General features: G+C 45.3%; 1 protein-coding gene across 1 annotated transcript in view; it reads right to left on the bottom strand.

Moving 5' to 3' along the window:
* Nucleotides 1–589: 589 nt before the first annotated feature.
* Nucleotides 590–21,123, bottom strand: part of SLC16A2 (solute carrier family 16 member 2) — a 116,414-nt gene continuing 95,880 nt past the window's right edge. Inside the window, exons 2-6 of the mRNA XM_059910222.1 lie at nucleotides 13,983–14,127; nucleotides 10,313–10,763; nucleotides 8,852–8,995; nucleotides 4,775–5,003; nucleotides 590–3,168 (exon numbers count right to left, since the gene is read on the bottom strand). Coding sequence (XP_059766205.1) covers nucleotides 2,948–3,168; nucleotides 4,775–5,003; nucleotides 8,852–8,995; nucleotides 10,313–10,763; nucleotides 13,983–14,127 — 1,190 coding nt within the window. The 3' untranslated portion in view covers nucleotides 590–2,947. The remainder of the gene's footprint in view (nucleotides 3,169–4,774; nucleotides 5,004–8,851; nucleotides 8,996–10,312; nucleotides 10,764–13,982; nucleotides 14,128–21,123) is intronic.

Genomic DNA, 21,123 nt, shown 5'->3' with positions numbered 1-21,123 from the left:
CGTGGCTCAGATTTCTTTTTGCTTGGAGCTGGTTCTGCCAACGCCCTTTTGGAAATGGGTTCACTATACAGTTGTTGAATGAAGTGGGCAAGTCATTTTCCCCTGCTTGTGTTGGTTTCTTCATCTGCAAAATGAGGAGTTTGGACTGGACTGGAAGTCGACCTGAGTTCAAGGTTTCAGCCTGCTCTGTCACTGACAAACTGTGTGAGCCTGCTGCAGTGCCTTATATACAGGCCTCAGTGTCCTCACTTAAATTCAATGCAGAGTATGGACAAGGGAGACGCTAAGGTTACTCCCAGCTTTGTCATTGTTATGGGTCTCTCTTCTGTATCACCCTCAATTCCAGGCTGCTGCCTGGCTATATAACCCAGCTATACTAGCCCATTCAAGTTCCTCCATCAATTACAAGCGAGAAGAAAAGGAGTACAGACCCTGGCAGAAATTTGATTTGAAATGAGATTTCAGTTCTGAAAGTAAACTTCCCGCTGTTAACCAGGTTAAGACTATTTCACCCATGTAGGCAACATACACACCAAAGCTGGATTTTTAAGACTATTTCACCCGTGTAGGCAACATAACACACCAAAGCTGGATTTTTAGATCTGTTTATTTTGTTCCAAACCTTCTGAGGATTTAAATGTCCCAGATCTCAAGCTCCCAAATTTTGTTCGTTCTCCTTGATTTAACTGTGGTGCATAAGAGGCTGCATCTTACCCTAAATATTAATACTGTGCTGCTTTCGCCAACCAACATTCTCTCCAAAAGTGCACAAGCACGCACATGCACGCGTACATGTGTGGAAGAAGTAAACTGACACCCTGCCACGTTATGTGACACCTGATAGGGCAGATTTGGGACCTGTGAATGTCTTTCCTTCATCTGGAGAGAAGTGCGTAGCACCCTGATTCTTAAGAGCTATCCACACCATGAGCAACAAAGGAGGCCCTGCAGAACTGCCCTCAGGTGACTTGGTGGGAGTGGGCAGGGAGCAATGGAAGCAGGGGCTTTGTTGCTCCAACATTTTCAATGGCCTCTTCTGGGACTTAAAGAGCTCCTGGGGCCCAGCTCCTCCTGTTCCACTGCTGTTTGGGATAACAGAATCGTAATTAGGCAGGCCCCTTCCTATTCACAGAGCCAAGAACCAATGGGTTTTCCTTCGGGAAATTGATAAGAGCTGGACTGGGACCAAGGGAGGGGGCTCCAGACTTTGGCCTTGAATGAAGCCATCAGAGGCCAACCATGCCCCAGCTGCCTGTTTGTAACGGAAAAACTCATGGGTGGGGACCACTGTCTTCTTTGGAGCTCCTCAGGGGCGATCTCATCCTCCTGGCCCTGGGATGGCCCTGGCTCGGGGTGGCAAGTCACTGTTAGCTCTAGGTGACAGCCAGGGATGCCTGGCAAGAAGATGATGAAAGGTTAGGGTAATAGGAACACAGCAGAAAAATACCCAGCATAGGGAGAAATACAAAGAGGCTGAGTGAGGAGAGAGGCTGAGCTCCTAATAAGGTGAGTTGTGATGGCCGGACACAGCCTGGCTGGAAATGCTCTGCAGCAAGAGTGCTTCCCAGAGCTTAGGCATAGGGAAACATCTGGTACCTACTTCAGAGGGATGAAGATGGTCCAGAGTCTACCTTTCCTGGCACCTTTAATGCCCACTAAGTAGAGTGGTCCAGGATGCCCAGCATGGGGGACACATTGGGTAGTAAAGGCTAGGATGGTTTCCTCTTCCTAGAAGTTTTCCAACCCTATGTGCAGCTGCTGCCTCTACCTTTGGGGGATCCAGGTTGGGAATGGGATTTTCCCTCAAACAGTTCCTTTTCTGGCCTGGCCCAGGTGCAAATGTTGACCCGTCATGAATAATGAGAGATGGAGTTGGTCCTTCCCCAGGTCCATAACTATTGCTCCTCCCCCCACCATGCCATTCCCCCTGTCATCAGTCTTCCTCTGCCTGCTGAGATGAAAGGAATTTCTTCACATTTTGACAGGTGGATATAAGGATGGGGAGCTGGGACAGCCTGCAGGTTAATGCATTGTCCTGGAAAATCTGTAAAAAATCAGTGAGTGGAATTTTACGGTGTTTAAGGTCCCTTTCCTATGTGATATTCTATTATTCCAGTATAGGATTATAGCAGCTTGAGCCAAAAAATGAGATGTGGCTCAGCCTGAGATGAGTGGAATTGATGCTAGTGTTAGGGGCGGGCTGGGCCAAGGTGAGGCTGATTGGCCCAAGCTCTGGGTCCCTCCTTTCTTCGAGCACCCATGAGTCTATGACAGTCATAAAAAGAAATAGAGGGGGATGAGAGGGGAGAAGAGGCAGTAGAGGAAAAAAAAAGGAGGAAGGAAAGAAGAAAGCAGACTGTTAACCAACCATATGATGGGGAGACTCTCTGTACACTTGTAAAATGATGTCACCCACACCTCTTGGGAAGCCATAGCCCTCAGAGACTCTGAGGCTAAACAAGGCTCCTTGTCTCATTTTACCTCTATGCCCTTTCCCTCGCACCCCCCAATGGTTCCTAAGGACAGATGGCAAGGAACTCCTCAGCACACAGAGGCTTGGATCTTCCCACCAGGCTCCTGGGGACACAGTAGCACCTTTGGCAGTTGCTTTTAGTGGGTGACTAACAAGCTGGGCCAGGAGTTCCCATCCTCCTCCCCCAAGAGTTAGAAAGTATATGGAGAGGGTCCAAAGGCGAGGGGGTGATCCCAAGCTTTCCTAGATCCTCGGAGGAGAGGACCCTGGCAAGTTTAAAGGCATTCACAGGGAGAATTTGGTTAATGAGTTTGGAACACCTGGAGCTTTGGCTCCAGGGGGATGGTCAGGTGGCTGAAATGCTGCATGTGCAGGTTTGGGAACAAGTGTGCTGGTGGCAAAAATGTAAATGCTGAGCAGGGCAGGGTGAAGGGAAAGGTTTGGGGAGGAGCACACAATGGCAAATAAGAGGCATTAGATTGGTTCCTCAGGGGTGGGGGAGCCTGGCAGCAGCTCTCCATTGGGGTCTGGGTCAGGGGTCAACATCTTATCCTTGCTGGAATCCCTTTGCTCTTTCTTGAACATCCTTTGATGCATCAGAGGGACGAACAAGAGGATTACAGCCCCGACGATGGGGGGCACACCGGCAAAGTAGAAGGCCACATGATAGTCCCCAAAACAGTTGCGGAGGAGGCCTGAAAAGTCAACAGAGACAAGTCAAGCCCAGCTTTGCCCTCCTGTACAAAGGTGCTCTCTGCCTCTTCTAGGGGCCATCACAATGCCTATCCAGAGACTCTTGGCCTGTACTGCCTTGACCCGAGAGCCCCCTCAGTTTAAACACTCCTAGATGGAAGAAACAAAACCTCTATTACAAAGACAGGCTGCTCCTCCCTGAGGCACTGGGGTTGCAGGCTCTTGAGGTTATGAAAGAAGCAAATGAAGCTTCTCAATTTCTCCATTTCTGACTTTCATGAAGCTACAGCTAACTTCGAGTCACTCCAAGGTATGGAGTTAGGAGGGAAGCTACTCTAAAAGAACTCCACAGAAGATGGCCAAGACTTGTTTTGGTTCACAATGATATACCCTTCCACCCCCAGCTTGGGCTAGAGTGTTCTTGTGGAACAATTCAGCCAAGTTCCTATTTTCCCTTTCTTTGAAGTGCCCATTTGCCCTAAGAGGAGGCTATATGTGTATCCTTCCTTCCAGTTACAGATATGGTTGGCCCTTCTGGGTTCCTCTAGGTTGCCAATATGGTAAATGTGTTTGGCATGGGATACAGGGCCTTCGCTGCTCACCTCCAGAAGCTAATGTGGGACACCTCATAGGGAGGATGAGCCCAGAAACACTACCGAAGAAAGGCAAGTAGGCCCTGGGGCTGCTTAGGAGGTAAGCAAAATGGAAAGAGATATGGATTCTGGGATCCACCTTTGGGATCAGGAGTTGGGTAGAGGCTCCCCTCCCCCAGTGGACAGTGTGGCTGTTGAACAAGGGCCTGAGTAGAAGGTTTTGTCACTGTAACACAGCATGACCAGTGCCCTCACAACACCTTGCACAGAATTGGTATACCCCGGGAATACTTGTTGAGCTAGCCCAGTTGGCCAGCCTAGGAGACTCTAGCCCATGAATCAATATTTGCAATAAATCCTAAAGAAAGGAAATGATGTTCTCTTCTTATTAGTTTTCCTTGTTTCCTAAGTTCTCTGGGGTACCAACAATGTCCTTCTTGGAAGTGGAGAGAGAAATTGGGAGTGCTGAAAGATGGCAAGCCAACACTTTGCCTGTTGCCTGCTAGAAGTGAGCCTCATTGGTCCAGTCCTGGGTTGTGTTCTTAATCAAATCTTTTCTACAGGCTCAATTCAGAAGCTGGTAGAGGAGGAGGGGGTATCTCTAAGTCTTAATAAAACCAGGGCCCACTTTCTCTTCTCTTCCTGCTCAACTACCTTCCAAATAATTACTTGCCTGTAAAGAGAGAGAGAGAAGATTCTGGATCAATAGAATGGTCAGGAAGGCCAAACCCATTTCTCTCTCTACTGTCCCAGAATCAGCCATGCTGTCTACAATAAAACCCCACAGCAACAGATATACAGCCATGAAAAGCCCATCCCCCCAAATGAATCCACGCACACGTACTGTCCTTAGTCTCTTTCACCAATAGTGGTAAGGGGTTTCATGCACTCTGACCAGGCTGCTTAAATAGAAAAGAAGGAGAAAAGGGACTTTAAGCAGAGGTGCTTAGGAGATCTAGGTCCCAAGGAAGACAGGACTCCCCCACTCATGCCCTCCCTGCAATATTAACCTCACCTGCAATGGGGGGTCCGGCAATCATCGGCAGGGCCATCATGCCCAGGAGGTAGCCAATGGCCTGTGAGGCCTGCATTGGGCCCACCAGCTCAAATGCGATGGGGGCCATGATGGTGATGAAGAAGCCATCACACAGGCCCAGGAAGAGGCAGACAACGATGAGGCCCCCGAAGCCCCGGCAGAGGGGAATCATCATGGACATCAGGCCCAGGAGCAGGAAGGAGATGACCTAAAGGAGCAACAGCCTGAGGTCATGTTGTGCTTGCCTGCCAAGACCACATAGTAAATCACATCTCCTTTCTCAGGGCCTCGTTTCTACCATCTGTAAAATGGGGCAAGGGGATATCAACAGAGAGCCCAGTGGACTAGTTACTTAGGCCCCTTCTAAGTCCTGCTTAGAAGGACTTAGGATTTAAAGTTTTTAAGAGATCCCCTATTTAACTTTGATTCTGTCAAGACTTTTAAAAGAGGACGCATTCATTGCTCCTGTCCTCAAGAAGTTGTCTTTTAATTGGACTCTGAGATAAAGGGAATTGCTGTTGCTGCTTTCTGATCCTGTGTTTGTCTGCCCCAGGCAACAGGGTCTGGGATCAGACCATGCTGGTATTTTCAGATCCATGTTAGATATGGGAAGAGGAAGGGGAGGAAGTGAGGATGACTTGAATAATGATTAGATGGGGGCATGAATGGAAGGCACAGCTTCCTGAAATGAGGAAGGAGCCAGTCCCCATTTTTGCGGGAGACTGCTTTTAGAAAACACCTTGGTATGAAGGAGGCCATTGGGAGGTTCACCCAGGTTCCTTAGGCTTTAGGACATGGGACACACCACCCATCTCAGACACTCAGATGTTATGGCTCTGGGGGCTTCTGGGCTTGTCTGGGCACCCTGTGAAGGTAACAAAGGGGGCTCTAAGGAGAACCAAGACACTAGGAAGAGGTCTAGGGAGCCTGAAGCCAGTCCAGGGGGCACTGACTAGCCACTGGGCTTTCTTTGGGCTGAGCAAAATGACTCTGAAGTAAAGAAGCTGCCTTTCCAGAGGCTGGTTTTTCCCTCTCAATAGAGATAAGGGCCACTGGAAACACAGCTAGCCTTTTGATGAAGGTCATCTGCAACCTGTGTCTGTGAGCCAGACTGAAGACCCGGGCTCCACCCACTGTAGCCAGCAGAGCCAGGTTGTCCCAGGGTCAGGGCTAAGGCCTGATTTGTCAACCAAGGCCTTGACAGGATCCAGGATTTTCTAATAGTTCACACAGGCAGGCTGACTTACCCAGGAAGTGTTAGTCACCACATGGTAAGGGTACGTCACCACATCAGCACATGCAAGGCAGGTAGGAGGGTCAAGGCTGTTTCAAGCACTAAAGATTTTCTGTGTTGTTGCTGCCAGTGGGTTTGTTAGGCTAATTGGTTGGATTTTGGAGAGGATAAGAAATGTCCTGGTCATGCCATCTGAGGAAATCTCTTTGTTGAAGGACTTTTGAACTTTGCCCAAGATGTTTTGGGATAGCTAGGCAGAATCTAGGAATAAGAACCCAGATATCCCAGTTTCTCCTCTAGGAGATTCACGTACAACTGTAAGATAAAACCAGACCCACCTATCAACCAAGTCATAATGGTATGGCAATTAAGGAGTTAATACCATTATATAATACAAAGGACCCCATTAAGTGATTTCAATTGGCTGTAATTACTACCTACTGTATCTAGCTGCCTCTTAACATCCTCCACGAGGCCTTGCCAAGGTTCAGAAATTAAAAATCCCTCTTGGAACTGAGAATCAGGCCTCAAGAATTGGCCCAAAATGAGGTTGTCCTGCAGGTTGTCACCATTTCCTTACCAACAGACTGTCCAGGGGCTTGACACCAGACACATGTGCCTGTCTTTGTCAGTACTAGGAACCACAAAGTCTAGTGGATGGCTCTTCAGAACCTGAAGCTGTGTACACTCCTTTTCTCTCCCAGACCAGTACTCCTGCATCTGACCCGGGGAGAAAGGGAGGCAAATTCTCGTGATGGGGTATCTTGAGTAGCTCACGAGAGAGAAGTTCATTCATTGTTCTGTGCTCTCAGCCTGAGACACTTACCAGCACAATGAGTTTGAACAAATCACTTTCCCTCTCTGGGCCTCAGTTCCTCAGTTTGTAAAATGGAGAATTTGGACTACAAGTTGATGAAGATATGTTTCAGCTAAAAAGTTCCAAGATTATCTTATATTGTTCTAAGTGGTAAAACTGGGTCAAGTAAGAGTGGAAAAGGGGAGAGATTGTTGGGTGGGTAGGGGAAATGGTCAGCAGAAGCACTGGGCCATAAGCCTAGTTCTCCTTCTGACTAGCTAATGCCTCTGCCTCTCTTGGAACTCCCTCTACACAATACAAAGCAAAAACTGCTTGGGCCCTACCTCTCTCCTAGGGACTGCAGTGAGAAATGAGCTATATGGCTAGGCAAGGGCTGCTGCTTTTCCTCAAGATAAAGCCCTGGCCCAATACTAGCTTACCCTGATCTCCAGCACTCTTTGGCATCTTGGAGTTGCTGATATTGACAGGGAAGACCCACAGGGGTGCCATGTGGAAGAGGCTGGGAAAGCCACACACAGTCCTATGCAAAAAGCCACCCAGGTAAGGTCTTGCTGATATTGGCACAGGAATTTAAAATTTTATAATTGGTTTATCTCAATCACAGCCTTTTGGTTTGACCTTGGTCTAGTCACTTATCACGTCTGGGACTTGGTTCTGCCATCCATCACTTAGTGTAAAGTGGAATATGAGAAGAGTGCTACATAGGAGTTCAGCTCTGCCATGACTGTCTGAGTCTTTCCCTCAGTTTCTCCATCAGTGTAATGAGAGGTTGGGCTGGATGGACCAAAATGGCACCCTGAGCTCTGACAAAGCAGATTCACTAGCTCTTGCAAATCTAACACAAAGTTAAACACAACAGGAAACCTTAATCATATCCTCATCCAAGACATACGAGGGTATTTAGGAAAACACTTGGGGCTATCAGAAGACAGAGAAATCCCTGCTGTGTGTATAGTCAGGGCCCCTTGGAAGTTCTTTTAGGACATCTCCAGGATAGTCAGAACTCAACCACCTTCCTGATGGACTATTTGTGACCCACATGTTTTCTGGGGCTGCTGTTACCCCTTCACAGGGTTCCACACTTGGGCACCTTCTGGTAAACCCAGCTGCTGTAGCAAAAACATGAGCCAGGTCCGAAAGACAATATTGTTGCCCAGTAGACAAAGACAGACAGCTTGAGCAGTAGTCTGTATTCAAGCCAGACCAGAGCCCAGGTCACACAAAAAGTGGCCTCTCGAGCATCCACATGGGTACTGCCCACAATATGAGGCTACCTGTGTCACTGTGAGAAGGATTAAAACTTTGCATGGCTATAACACTTTTTACTTCTCAAAGCCTGGTCACACCTGTATTCCTTTTGATTCTCACCTGCAAGGTGAGATAGGAAAGGCAAGGATTATTCTCATTGCATGAAAGAGGAAAGTGAGGTGTAGAGAGGGCAAGTGAGCTCTGGCCTTTTCTGGCAATTTTTTTGTGCCCGTCAAGAGGATAGCATTTGAGAGCCAGTGTTTGGTACCAAGTAGCTCTGGAGGTATAAGAAGTGATGGGTCTGGGCCTAGAGGAGAGAGACACTGGGCCACAGAGTACTGCAGATGCTCAAGACCCTCCAAGAGAGTATAAGGTAGCAATGAGTTCAGTCTTCAGTGGGGGCAGCATCTAACTCCTGGCTTCAGTTTCCCTCTTTCAGATGGGAGAGCCTTTATTAATAAACATTTTCTTTGAAAGTGTTCTTAGAGGTTCCATCTACACTGACAGCTTTCACTACATCCTCACTCCATTTTGATGAAGGAGGCAGAACAAGGATGATGATCTTCACTTGAAAGCAAGGGAAACGGAGGCTTAGAGAATTTGATTGACTTTCCCATGTCACACAGCAAGCTGGTGTCAGAGCTGGGGCCCAGGCCACAGCAGTTATACATCCTACCACTGTATCCCAAAGGCTGGAGATAACCTAGCATCTGTGGCAGGCTGTTCTCCCCACAGTAGACAGGGTGGTCACACTCACCTGCAAGTAGATCTTCTTAAGTCCAGGAATGGAGTCACTGACACGGCCTGACACAAGGCGCCCAAGGCCTGAGGTAGCTCCAATACACACCAAGAGCACCCAGGTCTGCTTGATTTCCAAGAATTCCTCTTCCACATACTTCATCTGAAAAGCATAGCACCAGGCCCCCGGGATAAGAGGAAGAAGAAGAGATGGCTGGTTAATTGTTGGCGTACCCAGAACCCTCTACTGCTTACTTCCCTGGACCATGGCAAGAGTTCCTTCTCCTGCAGCAACCTCCCTTATAGCCTTAGCTCCAGAACAAGCTCTCTGGCTGTTTCTAACAGCTTAAAAGGCTGCATATCCCCTGGCTCTCTGGATTCTCGGTTTCTGAGCAACAGCTGAGGGCAGTGGGTGTCTCTAAGCCCCTTCCAAGCCCTGGCAGGACAGAATACAGCCTTAACAACTGAAAAAAGTCCAAGGGTTCCCCTATTATCTCCTCATTCCCTGACCCAGAACTGACAGCCTGGGGTAACAGCAGGTCACCAAGGGAGAAGGATCCACTAACTTCCAGGTAATATTCCAAAAGTGTGCTTTAAGAAACACAAGGTCTGTGGAAGATAACACTGGACTACAACCAACAAATCTGTGGCCATGTAAGTTGGGTGTATGGTGGTTAAACAAAGCTGAATTGATTTCTTTACAGCAGGATCTTTGGTACCTTTAAAAGATTGTTACATATTATGAAGCTAGAGAAATCTAGTATATGTTATTTCTTAAACAAAATTACTTGACCCCAAAGACTAGCATTCCATAAGACACACTCTTAGAAAACTCTATCATTGAGGGACTTCCCTGGTGGTCAGTGGTTAAGACTCCGTGCTCCCATGGCAGGGGGCCTGGTGATCCCTGGCCGGGGAACTAAGATCCTACATACCACAACTAAGCTGGCGTGCTGCAACTACTGAGCCCGCGTGCTCTAGAGCCTGCATGCTGCAACTAGAGAGCCCAAGCACTGCAACCACTGAGCCCACATGCTGCAACTACTGAGCCCATGCACTGCAACTAGAGAAGCCCACACGCCGCAACGAAGAGACCAGGCACTGCAACGAAGACCCAGCACTGCTAAATAAATTAAAAAAAAAAAAAAGAAAGAAAAGAAAACCCTATCATTGGGTCATCTGGGGCAGCCTCCTGTATCCCGGTGATGCTTATCTTCTCCTGAAAATCCATCTAGATTTATCAGTGTGGGAAACCATAGGCATAGGCCTCCCCCTGAGGAACTTCCCCCATTTCCCACTGAGGTCTTCCCTCAGCCTGTGCTCTTTCCTACTCTGGGTCTCTCCAACCACTGTTTTGTCTTTCTCCAAAGGTTCCAGGTCTGCCCTTTCAATGTCTTCTGCTCCTACCCTCTGGACTTCAGGCAGGTTAAGGGCAACGTCTTGGGGTCAGGTAGGGTGGACCCACCCTGGTATTCCTCACCAAGTGTACATAGGGAACGAAGTAGCCAAGGGCAGCAGCAGCGATCCCGAAGGCCCAGATGCGGTAGGTACGTTGGCGGAACACTCGCATGTTGAAGTACTTCCTGAGCTGAGCCAGAAAGCGTTGGCACAGGGTGTGGACACCTCTCTTGCTTGGGGTGTCCTGCGAGCTGGGCAGGAGGGGTCGGTAGGTGAGTGAAAGCAGCGTAAGAATAAACATAAAGGTACTCAGCACCTGGAAGGTTTGGGCGAGCTTGATCTTAGCCCCCAGCGTTTTGATGAGGAGGGGGAAGGATATGGAGAAGATGCTACTCCCAGCAGACACCACACCATTGGCCAGACCCAGACGGCGTTGGAAGTAATGGCCCAGGATGACGAGAGATGGCTGAAAGGCGAAGGAACAGCCACAACCAAAGAGAATCCCGTAGGTGAAGTAACGCAGGCTTAGTGAGCTGTGGGAGAGACACCAAGAGCTATCCTCAGAAGCCTGACCAGCAATCCACCTGCCCTTCCCCCCTCACCCTCCTGAGATCGGCATACCCCCACCCTTAACCCACGGCCCCAGTTACTACTGACCCTCAGAACAGACAAGGAATAGGACCTTCTGGTCCCCATTTTGTAGATGGGGAGACAGAGGCTCAGAGAAGTAAAGTAATTTACCCAAGGTAGCATAACTGGGGATCAGCAAAGCTTGGACTTGAATCTAAGTCTGTGTGACTCTAGTTTGAATCATAGTACTCCATCAGAGAGTACTGTTCAGAAGAAAGCCGAAACTAGCCTATGCAAAGTCTGGATGAGGGGCTACAAAGAGTAAGTCAGTGCCTTAGAAAGAATAGTTACACCTACTGCTCACCTAGACACCATGGTTGGGCTGGTAACCAAAGCTTTATCCCAAGTAACAAGAAAGTTCTGCAAGGAGCCAAGATTCTAGAACGTTGAGACCCTCCATAAGACTCTTCAGTGTCTTTCTTCATGCTCAGGGCCCTTAATATTTCACAGAATGGTTGGTGGTGTTCTGAGAGACACCCCCTCCCTGGGATGTCCCAAGACCCTTTACTCCAGGCCCCAGATAATTTCCATGGGGATCCTAAGGTAAGGAGTTTCTATAACTTCCAAAGCCTGGCTCCTGTTGCTGGACATGATATGGACTAGCTTCCCAGAGTAGCTTGGCTGCTTGATGGGAACTGGAAACTCAAAGAAGTTGTGAGCCTGGCCAAGTAAGAGAGGCTCTGGCTTAAAACCCTTAGGCCCTGCTTTGACTATAAACTTCTATAACAGAAGGAAAAGTATCAGAAGGGAAAAGGCCATGGGAAGGTCAGCTTGGCTGGCCATTTGCCCTCAGATGATACTGGCACAAACTAGTGAAAAACTTTGTTTTCTTTTTGATGCCTCCACATATTTTGCAATATTTCTTATCTGACCACGTAATAACCTAATACTTTCCACGGTTGGGCAGTTCCTCTCCATAGATAGATCCAGTCCTCATACTAAAGGACTGGACCTATGCTGCAGAGATGAAGTGGTGCTAGTACTCATGATTCCAAGACAGCTATCATCATCATTTCTTTCTATCTGCTTGCATTCATTGGATATGAGCAAGGGCTTTGGTTTCAAAAGGCTTGCCTCTACTTAGAACACATAGCTAAGCCAACTGCTCCTCTTCTGTCAGATTCCTTGGGGCTTCCTCCTGTTAGAGTCTAAGTACCATTTGGGATTGATCTGGGCTGGGGGCCTTGTCTAAGGGAGAGGAGTTATGAAGGTCTGAGGGAGACCCTCAGGGAGGGGGCCAGTGGGAGCAAAGCATGGGATTCAGTTCAGGGAGCTGTGTGGTGGATCTATTTCTAGCTGGGCCCAAAGGCAGGAGGCCCCTGAGCAGGCTTGCCAAGGCCTCCCCACCCCTGCCTGAACTTTGCCCCACCTCACACCATCCAAAGGAACTCAGAGCCCTGATTCAAGCAACAGGAAAGATGACTTGGAGTTCTAGCCACAAGCAGAACCATTTTTCCACTGGATATGAAGCCATCCAGAAAGTTTCTTGGCTTTGAAGATGTTCTTACAGAAAGGGCAAAGGGGGTGGGGGAGGAGCTTAGGGGCTGGAGAACAGAACGCCTACTCCAATGTGCCTAAAGAAGAATGCCAGGAGAAAGCACATCTGAGCTCCTTCCCCTCCTGTAACTGAGCTCATGTGGACTGGAAGGAAAATGGGATCCGTATGTTGCTAATTTGTTTACACTTTGCTCTGCTTGGCCTTAAAAAACAGGCCTCTGCTGTGTAGCTCTGAGACTGGAGCTGCTTCTGAGGCCTAGCTCCTTCCCACAAGGAGCCAGACACGAGCTTGCTGAGGGCAAATGAGGCCGACCACCAGAGGGGTCCTGAAAGGGTTTGGAGCTGCTGCCCTGGGAGGACTGAGCAGATTACAGACAGGATATGGTTTTCCCTGCCTCTGTCCCAGTTGGATGGGACCAAGCCAAGAAACCATTGCAGGCCAGATCCAAGCTCTGCTGGAGGGTGGGCTGGGCAGCCGGAAATGCTCAAGTCATAAAGAAAGCTGGCTCAACCTCACAAGGCCCAGTTGTAGCAGAACACAATTATCATTCTCTGCTGTGAGTGGAACCTTAGGCCTGGAGAGCATAACCACGGTCCTTCTCTGGGGAGCCAAGCTCAGAAAGCAAGTCTCTGATAAGCTAGCCATGTCTCCAGGCTGGCATTCTCCTACACCAGCCCAGGCAGATTGGAAGTAGGAGGTACCATAACTCCCAAAGTGTCTTTGGCAGAAAGTCATTGGAGTTCTTTAGGAATCCCATATTCCTCAGGCTGTGGTGGAGGGTTTTTACTTCTCTCCTCCCCTACAGACATGCTTCTGGAGAGCTGGCAGAAAGAAAGCAGAAAATGAACTTGTAGCCTGCTCCTTGACCAACACTACCAGTTTCTGCCAGTGGGACCTATGGGACCAGAGTTTGAGTTTACCTAGCTTAGGCCTAGTTGGGTAGCTGGGTACTGGGTCTGTATCTCAGTGAGGGAGGCTGCTAAACATCCCTTCTCACACCCAAGACATGAATCTTTATCTGTTCCAAATCATCCATACATTGCTATCCAGAAATGGAAAAGGACCAGAAATGCTAAACAGCCTTGGGCTCAGCTGACCTCTTTTTCAGCATAAGATTACCTTAGGAATCCTGTAATGGTAGGTGTTCACATGGGCTTACTCCAGAAGTTCATTTCCAGGAGGGCAGTTGAGGTCATGAGATGTGTGGCATATTGAAGGGAAATAGAATGGCAGAGCTGGAAGACACCTGAAAAGACCTGATCTAATCTCCTCATGTTACAGTATAAAAATTGAGGCTCAAAGAGGGGAATGGTACTCATGAATTGTTCCATTGCCATTCAGTGGCCAAAACTTGACTTGGGCCCAGCAGTATGAATGCCCAAGCTCAGGCTCCTCCCACCACTTTGGAACTCTTGGGTCCTCTTTGGGTATATTCCCTACCAATGTGTCCTGGGGACCCTACCAAGATGAGTCCCATTGGACAATAGTTCCTGGGAACAGGGTCTTGAGGACCCTACATGGAAAGGGCCACAGGGGATTCTGCAATGAGAAGAGTGTCTAGTTGAGGCCCAGAAAGAAGCCAACCCTCAGCCTTGGGCAAATGGTCAGCAACTCCTAGCCTTACCTGGTGAAGGAGCTGGTATGGAGGCCAATGAAAGCGACGGCAGCCCCTGCAGTTGCTGTGATTCGGCAGCCCAATCGATCAGTGAATATACTCACAATGGGAGAACAGAAGAAGATCATGCCCATTGAGAGGGCTCCTACCCATGCTGCAGAGAAAAGAAGCACAAAGACACCTTAGTTTAATGTGTTACCTGGTGGTGCGGCTGGTATCTCAGATCTTCTCTGGCCTTTCACTGGGGGCATTGCCTTGGTCTGCACTGCCAGCTTGCTAGTCCCTGATGGCCAGTGAGGTTAGGCAAATTTCAAAGTGCCTGTAACAAAGCAATGTGAGAACCAGGAGTCTAGTTCATAAGCATACCCAGAACTTCAAAGCTGGGGCAGGGAGCCTTTAGAGATCAAGTCTGTGATAGAGACTTCTAGCTAGCTACCACACAGCTACACTACATTTCTTAGCCTGTTCAGCTGTTTGGCTTGACCATGTGACTGAATTCTGACCAATAGCATGTGGGTAAAAAAGACAAATACCACTTCCAGACCTGGACCATGAAAAGACTACCATGATGTTTCTGCTTACTTGGGAGCTATAACGGCAGAGTGACCTTGGAAGCCATGTATTTTTTTTTTTTTTTAATTACGAATCATTCTGTTGTTTTTTTTTTTTAACTTTGGGTTTATTATTTATTTATTTATGGCTGTGTTGGGTCTTCGTTTCTGTGCGAGGGCTTTCTCTAGTTGCTGCAAGCGGGGGCCACTCTTCATCGCGGTGCGCGGGCCTCTCACTATCGCGGCCTCTCTTGTTGCGGAGCACAGGCTCCAGACGCGCAGGCTCAGCAGTTGTGGCTCACGGGCCCAGTCGCTCCGCGGCGTGTGGGATCTTCCCAGACCAGGGCTCGAACCCGTGTCCCCTGCATTGGCAGGCACATTCTCAACCACTGCGCCACCAGGGAAGCCCTGGAAGCCATGTATTAAGACTGGCAGAACTGCCATCAGTTCTGTCTGGGTCTCTGAATGGAGTGAAGTTCCCCCTCTCTCTCCAGTCTGGAACCCCTGCCCTGAATGTTACATAAGAAGTAAAGAAACGTCTTGTCCTTTAAGCTACTGAATTTTCTAGGGCTATTTGTTATAGCAGTTAAACAAACACAAACTAAAACAAAGAGATTCCTCTACAACCGTTTTAGTGATAAAGAAACAGGTCCAGAAATGTGAAGGGACTTGCCAAAGATCACACAGCAAGTTAAGTGGCAGAGCTGGGACTCAACCCTAACTCTCCTTATTTCTAGTCCAACTTTCATTGTATTCTATCTCTTACTGGGATGAATGAAGCTTCCCATCATTGGAGGTGTGCAAGCAGAGGTAGATATAAAACAGGGGATTCAAGCACTGTGGTCAGATTTGGACTAGCCAACAATTCAAGCTTCCTTCCAGGGATGCTAAGCCAGATTTATAGCCTTAGGCATTGGGCTACTTGGCTTTAGTGCCAAGGAACATGAGAATTAATTAAGCCTTCAGGAGCTTAGGTAAGACTTCTCTTGGTCATTGGAACAGTCCTGTGAAGGTGCTAAGACTAATGAGTAGGGAAGACCACAGACAAAGGGCTCCTGGAATTGTACAGGAACACAGGGCAGGTTCAGGAGACACCCAAAGATTTATAAGGACACCATGCAAGAGGGTCATGTAACTCTCATGCTGAAATCCTTCATAAGAGCCCATGTTTGGCAAATCCCTGACTCCAAACTCAGATAAGAAGAGTTTATTCTGTTTATAAAGGCTCTTAAGTGTCTGTAACAATCCTCAACAGGGAGGAAGAAATTTGCCCTTTTACTTGGATTCTTCCAGCCCATTTCCCCTTGCTCAGTCCTCGGAAAGAAAGCCCAAGCTTTTTTTGTTTGAAGGCTGTATCAAGTTTCATCGTGGGCCTCTGTTTTCTAGGCTAAACAATTCTTAGTTTCGTTAATATTTCTTCTTAGCTTTAATTTCTAAACCTGTATTACTTTGAGAGCTCCCCTCTTAACACGTTCCTAGTCTTCATCATCATCATCAGAAAGTATTCATTGAGTGTCACCTGAACAGGATGCCAGGCCAGCTTCTGGCTCTCTTCAATTGTGGAGCCCCAGATGGGCCAGAGGAGTGCAGTCTGAGGTTAGACTAGTCCACTGTCTGAGTCTCTTTCCTCAGTGCCTAATAGGTTGCTCAGATCTCCACTGGCAATCTTTGCTTTGCTGTGGGTGCCATCTTGAGTCTTAGCTGGCTGGCTCCAACAGTACTGGCCTGAGACCACAGGAGACCCGAACTCTCATCACAATTTTACCTTATACCTTTCAATTTCATCTCTTATCAGCTATGGGGCCTTGAGCAAATCACACAGCACTTCTCTAATGCTCCGACTTCTCATCTGTAAAATGGGGATTAAAATTCTCCACATGCCTTCCCCAAAGTTTTTTTTTAACCTAAAGATGATCAGATGTGATCATATGTATGAGAGCTTTATAAATACCAATAGTCACACCGTACATAAAAATTAATACAAATGGATCATAGACTCAAATGTAAAACTTAAAACTTCTAGAAGAAAGTATAGGAGAAAATCTTTTTGACCTTTAGTTAGGCAAAGATTTCATAGATAATTACCAAAAGTGTGATCCATTAAAAAATTGATACATTAGACTTCATCAAAGTGTAAAACTTCTGTTCTTTGAAAAATACTGTTATGAAAATGAAAGGGCAAACCACAGATTGGGAAAAGTATTTACAATACACACATTGATAAAAGACTGGTATCCAGAGTACCAGTGTGAGTTGACTCTCACAACTCAATAAGACAGCAAACAGTCCAATTTAAAATACGGGCAAAAGATTTGAACAGACATTTTACACACAAACACAGGACGTGAATGGCAATTGAGCACATGAAAAGATGCTCAATATCATTAATCATTCAAGAAATCCTTATTAAAACCACAACGAGATACCCCTATACAACCACTAAAAAGGCTTTTTTTAAAAAAAATGACAATACCTAGTACTGGTGAGGATATAGAGGAACTGGAAATCTCATACACTGTTGATGGGAATGCAAAATGATATACCTGCTTTGGAAAACAGTTTGGCAGCTTCTTAAAAGTTAAACATACAGGGGGACTTCCCTGGTGCTCCAGTGGTAAAGAATTCACCTTACAATGCAGGAGACGCAGGTTCTATCCCTGGTTAGGGCACTAAGATCCCACATGCCGAGGAGCAACTAAGCCTGCATGCCACAACTACTGAGCTCACACACCTCAACTAGAGCCCGGGTGCCGCAAACTACAGAGCCCACATACTCTGGAACCCGTGTGCCACAGCTACAGAGCCCATGCACCCTGGAGCCTGTGTGCCACAACTAGAGAAGAGAAAACCTGCACGCCACAACTAGAGAGAAACCCGCACGCCACAATGAAGAGCCCGCCTGCCTCAACGAAGATCCCACGTGCCACAACTAAGACCCAATGCAGCCAAAAATAAATTTAAAAAAAAGTTAAACATACAATTACCATATGACCCTAAAATCATTCTCCTGGGTATTTACCCAAGATAAATGAAAAATTATATTCATACAAAAACCTGTACCTAGATGTTTTTGCAGATTTTTCATAACTGCCAAAACGTGGCAATAACTCAAATTGTACTTCAACTAGTGAATGGATAAATACGTGGATATACATTAAGACAATGGGATACAACTCTGCAATAAATAGGAATGAACTATTGATACAGGCAACAACTTGGACAATTCTCAAAGGCATTGTGCTAAGTGAAAAGAAGCCAGACACAAATGATTCCATTTATATGTAATTCTGAAAAGGCAAAACTGTGGGGTCAAACAGATCAGTGCATGCCAGGAGGAAGGGTGAGGGGAAATGACTCATTGTAGATGAGCATGAGGGAACTTTTTGGAGTAATGAAATGTTATATATTTTGACTGTAAGTGGTGATATTCTTTTGTCAAAATTCATAGAACTGAGCATATAAAAAGGGTGAATATTACCATATGTAAATTATACCTCAATAAATCTGTTATAAAAAAAGAAGAGGGGGCAGGAAAGCAGGAAGTGCCAGTGGGAAATCTCATTTATGATGTATGTATTTTTATTCTGGCTGGATTTTCAAAAAAATTAGTTCAAGCGTATTATCAAAAATGAAAAAATACTTAAATTCAGTAAATTATCTTACTGTCATTTTATTAACTACAACTCACCATTATTTGGTCCTTCTGAATTTCTAAAATACAATGAAAGCTGATGATTGGGCTTGAAAGTATCTTTTGCACAGTCAAAGAAAATTTAAATTATATTGGATATAGCTTTTTATGTTAATGACATGTATTCATCATTATGGTATCATACAGAATATTTTCACTGCCTTAAAAATACCATGTTCCACCTATTCATTCCTCCTCCCCTCCCAACCTCTGGCAACCACTGATCTTTTTACTGTCTCCCTAGTTTTGCCTTTTCCCCAATGTTATATAGTTGGAATCATACAGTATGTAGTCTTTTCAGATTGGCTTCTTTCGCTTAGTAATATGCATTTAAGCTTCCCCCATGTATTTTCATGACTTGAAAGCTCTTTTTTTTTTTCAGCACTGAATAATATTCCATTGTCTGGATGTACCACAGTTTATTTACTAACTCACCTACTGAAGGACATCTTGTTTGCTTCCACATTTTGGTAATTATGAATAAAGCTGCTATAAATATCTGTGTGCAAACTTTTGTGTGGACGTAAGCTCTTGATTCATTTGGTTAAACACTAAGGAGCATGATTGCTAAACTGCACGTTTAGTTTTGTAAGAAATTGCCAAACTTTCTTCCAAAGTGGCTGTACCATTTTGCATTCCCAACAGTAATGAGTGAGAGTTCTTGTTGCTTTACGTCCTTGCCAGCATTTGGTGGTGTCGGTGTTCCAGATTTTGGTCATTCTAATAAGTATGTAGTGATATCTCACTGTTGTTTTCATTTGTATTTCCCTGATGGCATATGGTGTTGTGTATCTTTTCATATGCTTATTTGTCATCTATATATTTTCTTTGATGAGGTGTCTGTTAAGGTCTTTGGCCCATTTTTCAACTGGGTTGTTCATTTTCTCATTGTTGAGTTTAAGGAATTCTTTGTACATTTTGGATAACAGTCCTTTATCAGATATGTCTTTTGTGAATATTTTCTCCCAGTCTGTGGCTTATCTTCTCATTCTCTTGATATTGTCTTCTGCAGAGCAGAAGTTTTTAATTTTAATGAAATCCAACTTACCAATTATTTCTTTCTTGGATCGTGACTTTGGTCTTGTATCTAAAAAGTCATAATCATACCCAAGTTTTCCTAAGTTATTTTCTAGGAGTTTTAAAGTTTTGTGTTTTATATTTAGGTCTGTGATCCATTCTGAGTTAATTTTTGATAAGGATGTAAGGTCTGTGTCTAGATTCATTTTTTTGCGTGTGGATGTCCAGTTGTTCCAGCACCATTTGTTGAAAAGATTATCTTTGCTCCATTGTATGGTCTTTGCTTCTTGTCAAAGATCAGTTGGCTATATTTATGTGGATCTATTTCTGGGCTTTCTATTCTGTTCCATTGATCTATTTGTCTATTCTTTCACCAATACCACACTGTCTTGAATACTGTAGCTTCATAGTAAGTCTTGAGGTCAAGTAGTGACAGTTCTCCAACTTTGTTCATCTCTTCCAGTACTGTGTTGGCTATTTGGGGTCTTTTGCTTCTCCATGTAAACTTTAGAATCAGTTTATCGATATCCACAAAATAAATTGCTGAGATTTTGATTGGGATTGCATTGAATCTATACATCAAGTTGGGAAGAACTGACATCCTGACAATATTGAGTCTTCCTGTGCGTGAACATAGAATATCTCCATTTATTTAGTTCTTTGAATTTTAGTTCATCAAAATTTTGTAGTTTTCCTCATATAAATTTGTACATATTTTGTTAGGTTTATACATAAGTATTTCATTTTGGGGGGTGCTAATGTAAATGGCATTCATTTTTAAAATTTCAAATTCCTCTTGTTCATTGCTGGTTTATAGGAAAGCGATTCACTTTTGTATATTAACCTTGTATCCTGAAACTTTGCTGTAATTGCTTTTAAGTTCCAGAGTTTTTTGTCATTTTTTTCAGATTGTCTACGTAGATGATCATGTCATCTGTGAACAAAGACAGTTTTATGTCTTCCTTTCCAGCCTGTATACTTGTTATTTCTTTTTCTTGTATTATTATATTAGCTAGAACTTCCACTACAATGTTGAAAAGGAGTGGTGAGAAGGGACAGCCTTGTCTTGAACCTGATCTTAGTGGGAAAGCTGCAATTTTCTCACCATTTAGTATGATATTATCAGTAGTTTTTAAAATATAGATTTTAAAAAATTAATCTGAGTTTTTTTCAACTTTTGAAACAATTATAGATTCACAGGAAATAGCCAAGATAATCCAGAGAAATCCCATGAACACTTCACCCAGTTTCCCCCAATGGTTACATCGTATATAACTATACTATAATATCAAAACCAGGAAATTGACGTTGGTACAATATGTGTGTATAGTTCTATATCATTTTATCACATGTGTAGATTTGTGTAACCACCACTGCAATCAAGATACAGGACTATTCCATCACCATAAAGATCTCCTTTGTGCTACTCTTTCATAGTCACACCCAGTCCACTCCCCCACCACCCCTAACTCTTGGCAACCACTAATTTGTTTTCCATCTCTATAATATTATTTTAAGAAAGTTATAGAAATTGAGTCGTATAGTGCATGACTTTTTGAAATTGGCTTTTTCTCACCCAGCATAATTCCCTGGAGATATATATTTGAAGTAAGTTTCTTGTAGACAGCTTATAGTTGGGGTATTTTTTTTCCCCTGCCAATCTCTGTCTTTTAATTGATGTAATTAGATCATTTGCAAGGAAGTAATCATTGACATGTTAGGGTCATTTTATTTTTGTTTCCTGTTTGTTCCCTCTGTTTTTCCTTCCTCTACTTTCTTTTTCTCTGCTTGCCTGTAGGCTCCCTTAACAATTTTTAGAATTCCACTTTGATTTATTTATAGCGCTTTGAGTGTATCCCTTTGTAAACCTTTTTTAGTGGTTGCTCTAGCT

The sequence above is a fragment of the Balaenoptera ricei genome, chromosome X (genome assembly GCF_028023285.1).
Source record: "Balaenoptera ricei isolate mBalRic1 chromosome X, mBalRic1.hap2, whole genome shotgun sequence".
In the NCBI taxonomy this organism is placed as follows: Eukaryota; Metazoa; Chordata; class Mammalia; order Artiodactyla; family Balaenopteridae; genus Balaenoptera; species Balaenoptera ricei.
Note: the sequence above shows the minus strand (reverse complement) of the source record. Positions and strands in the feature narration are given on the sequence as shown.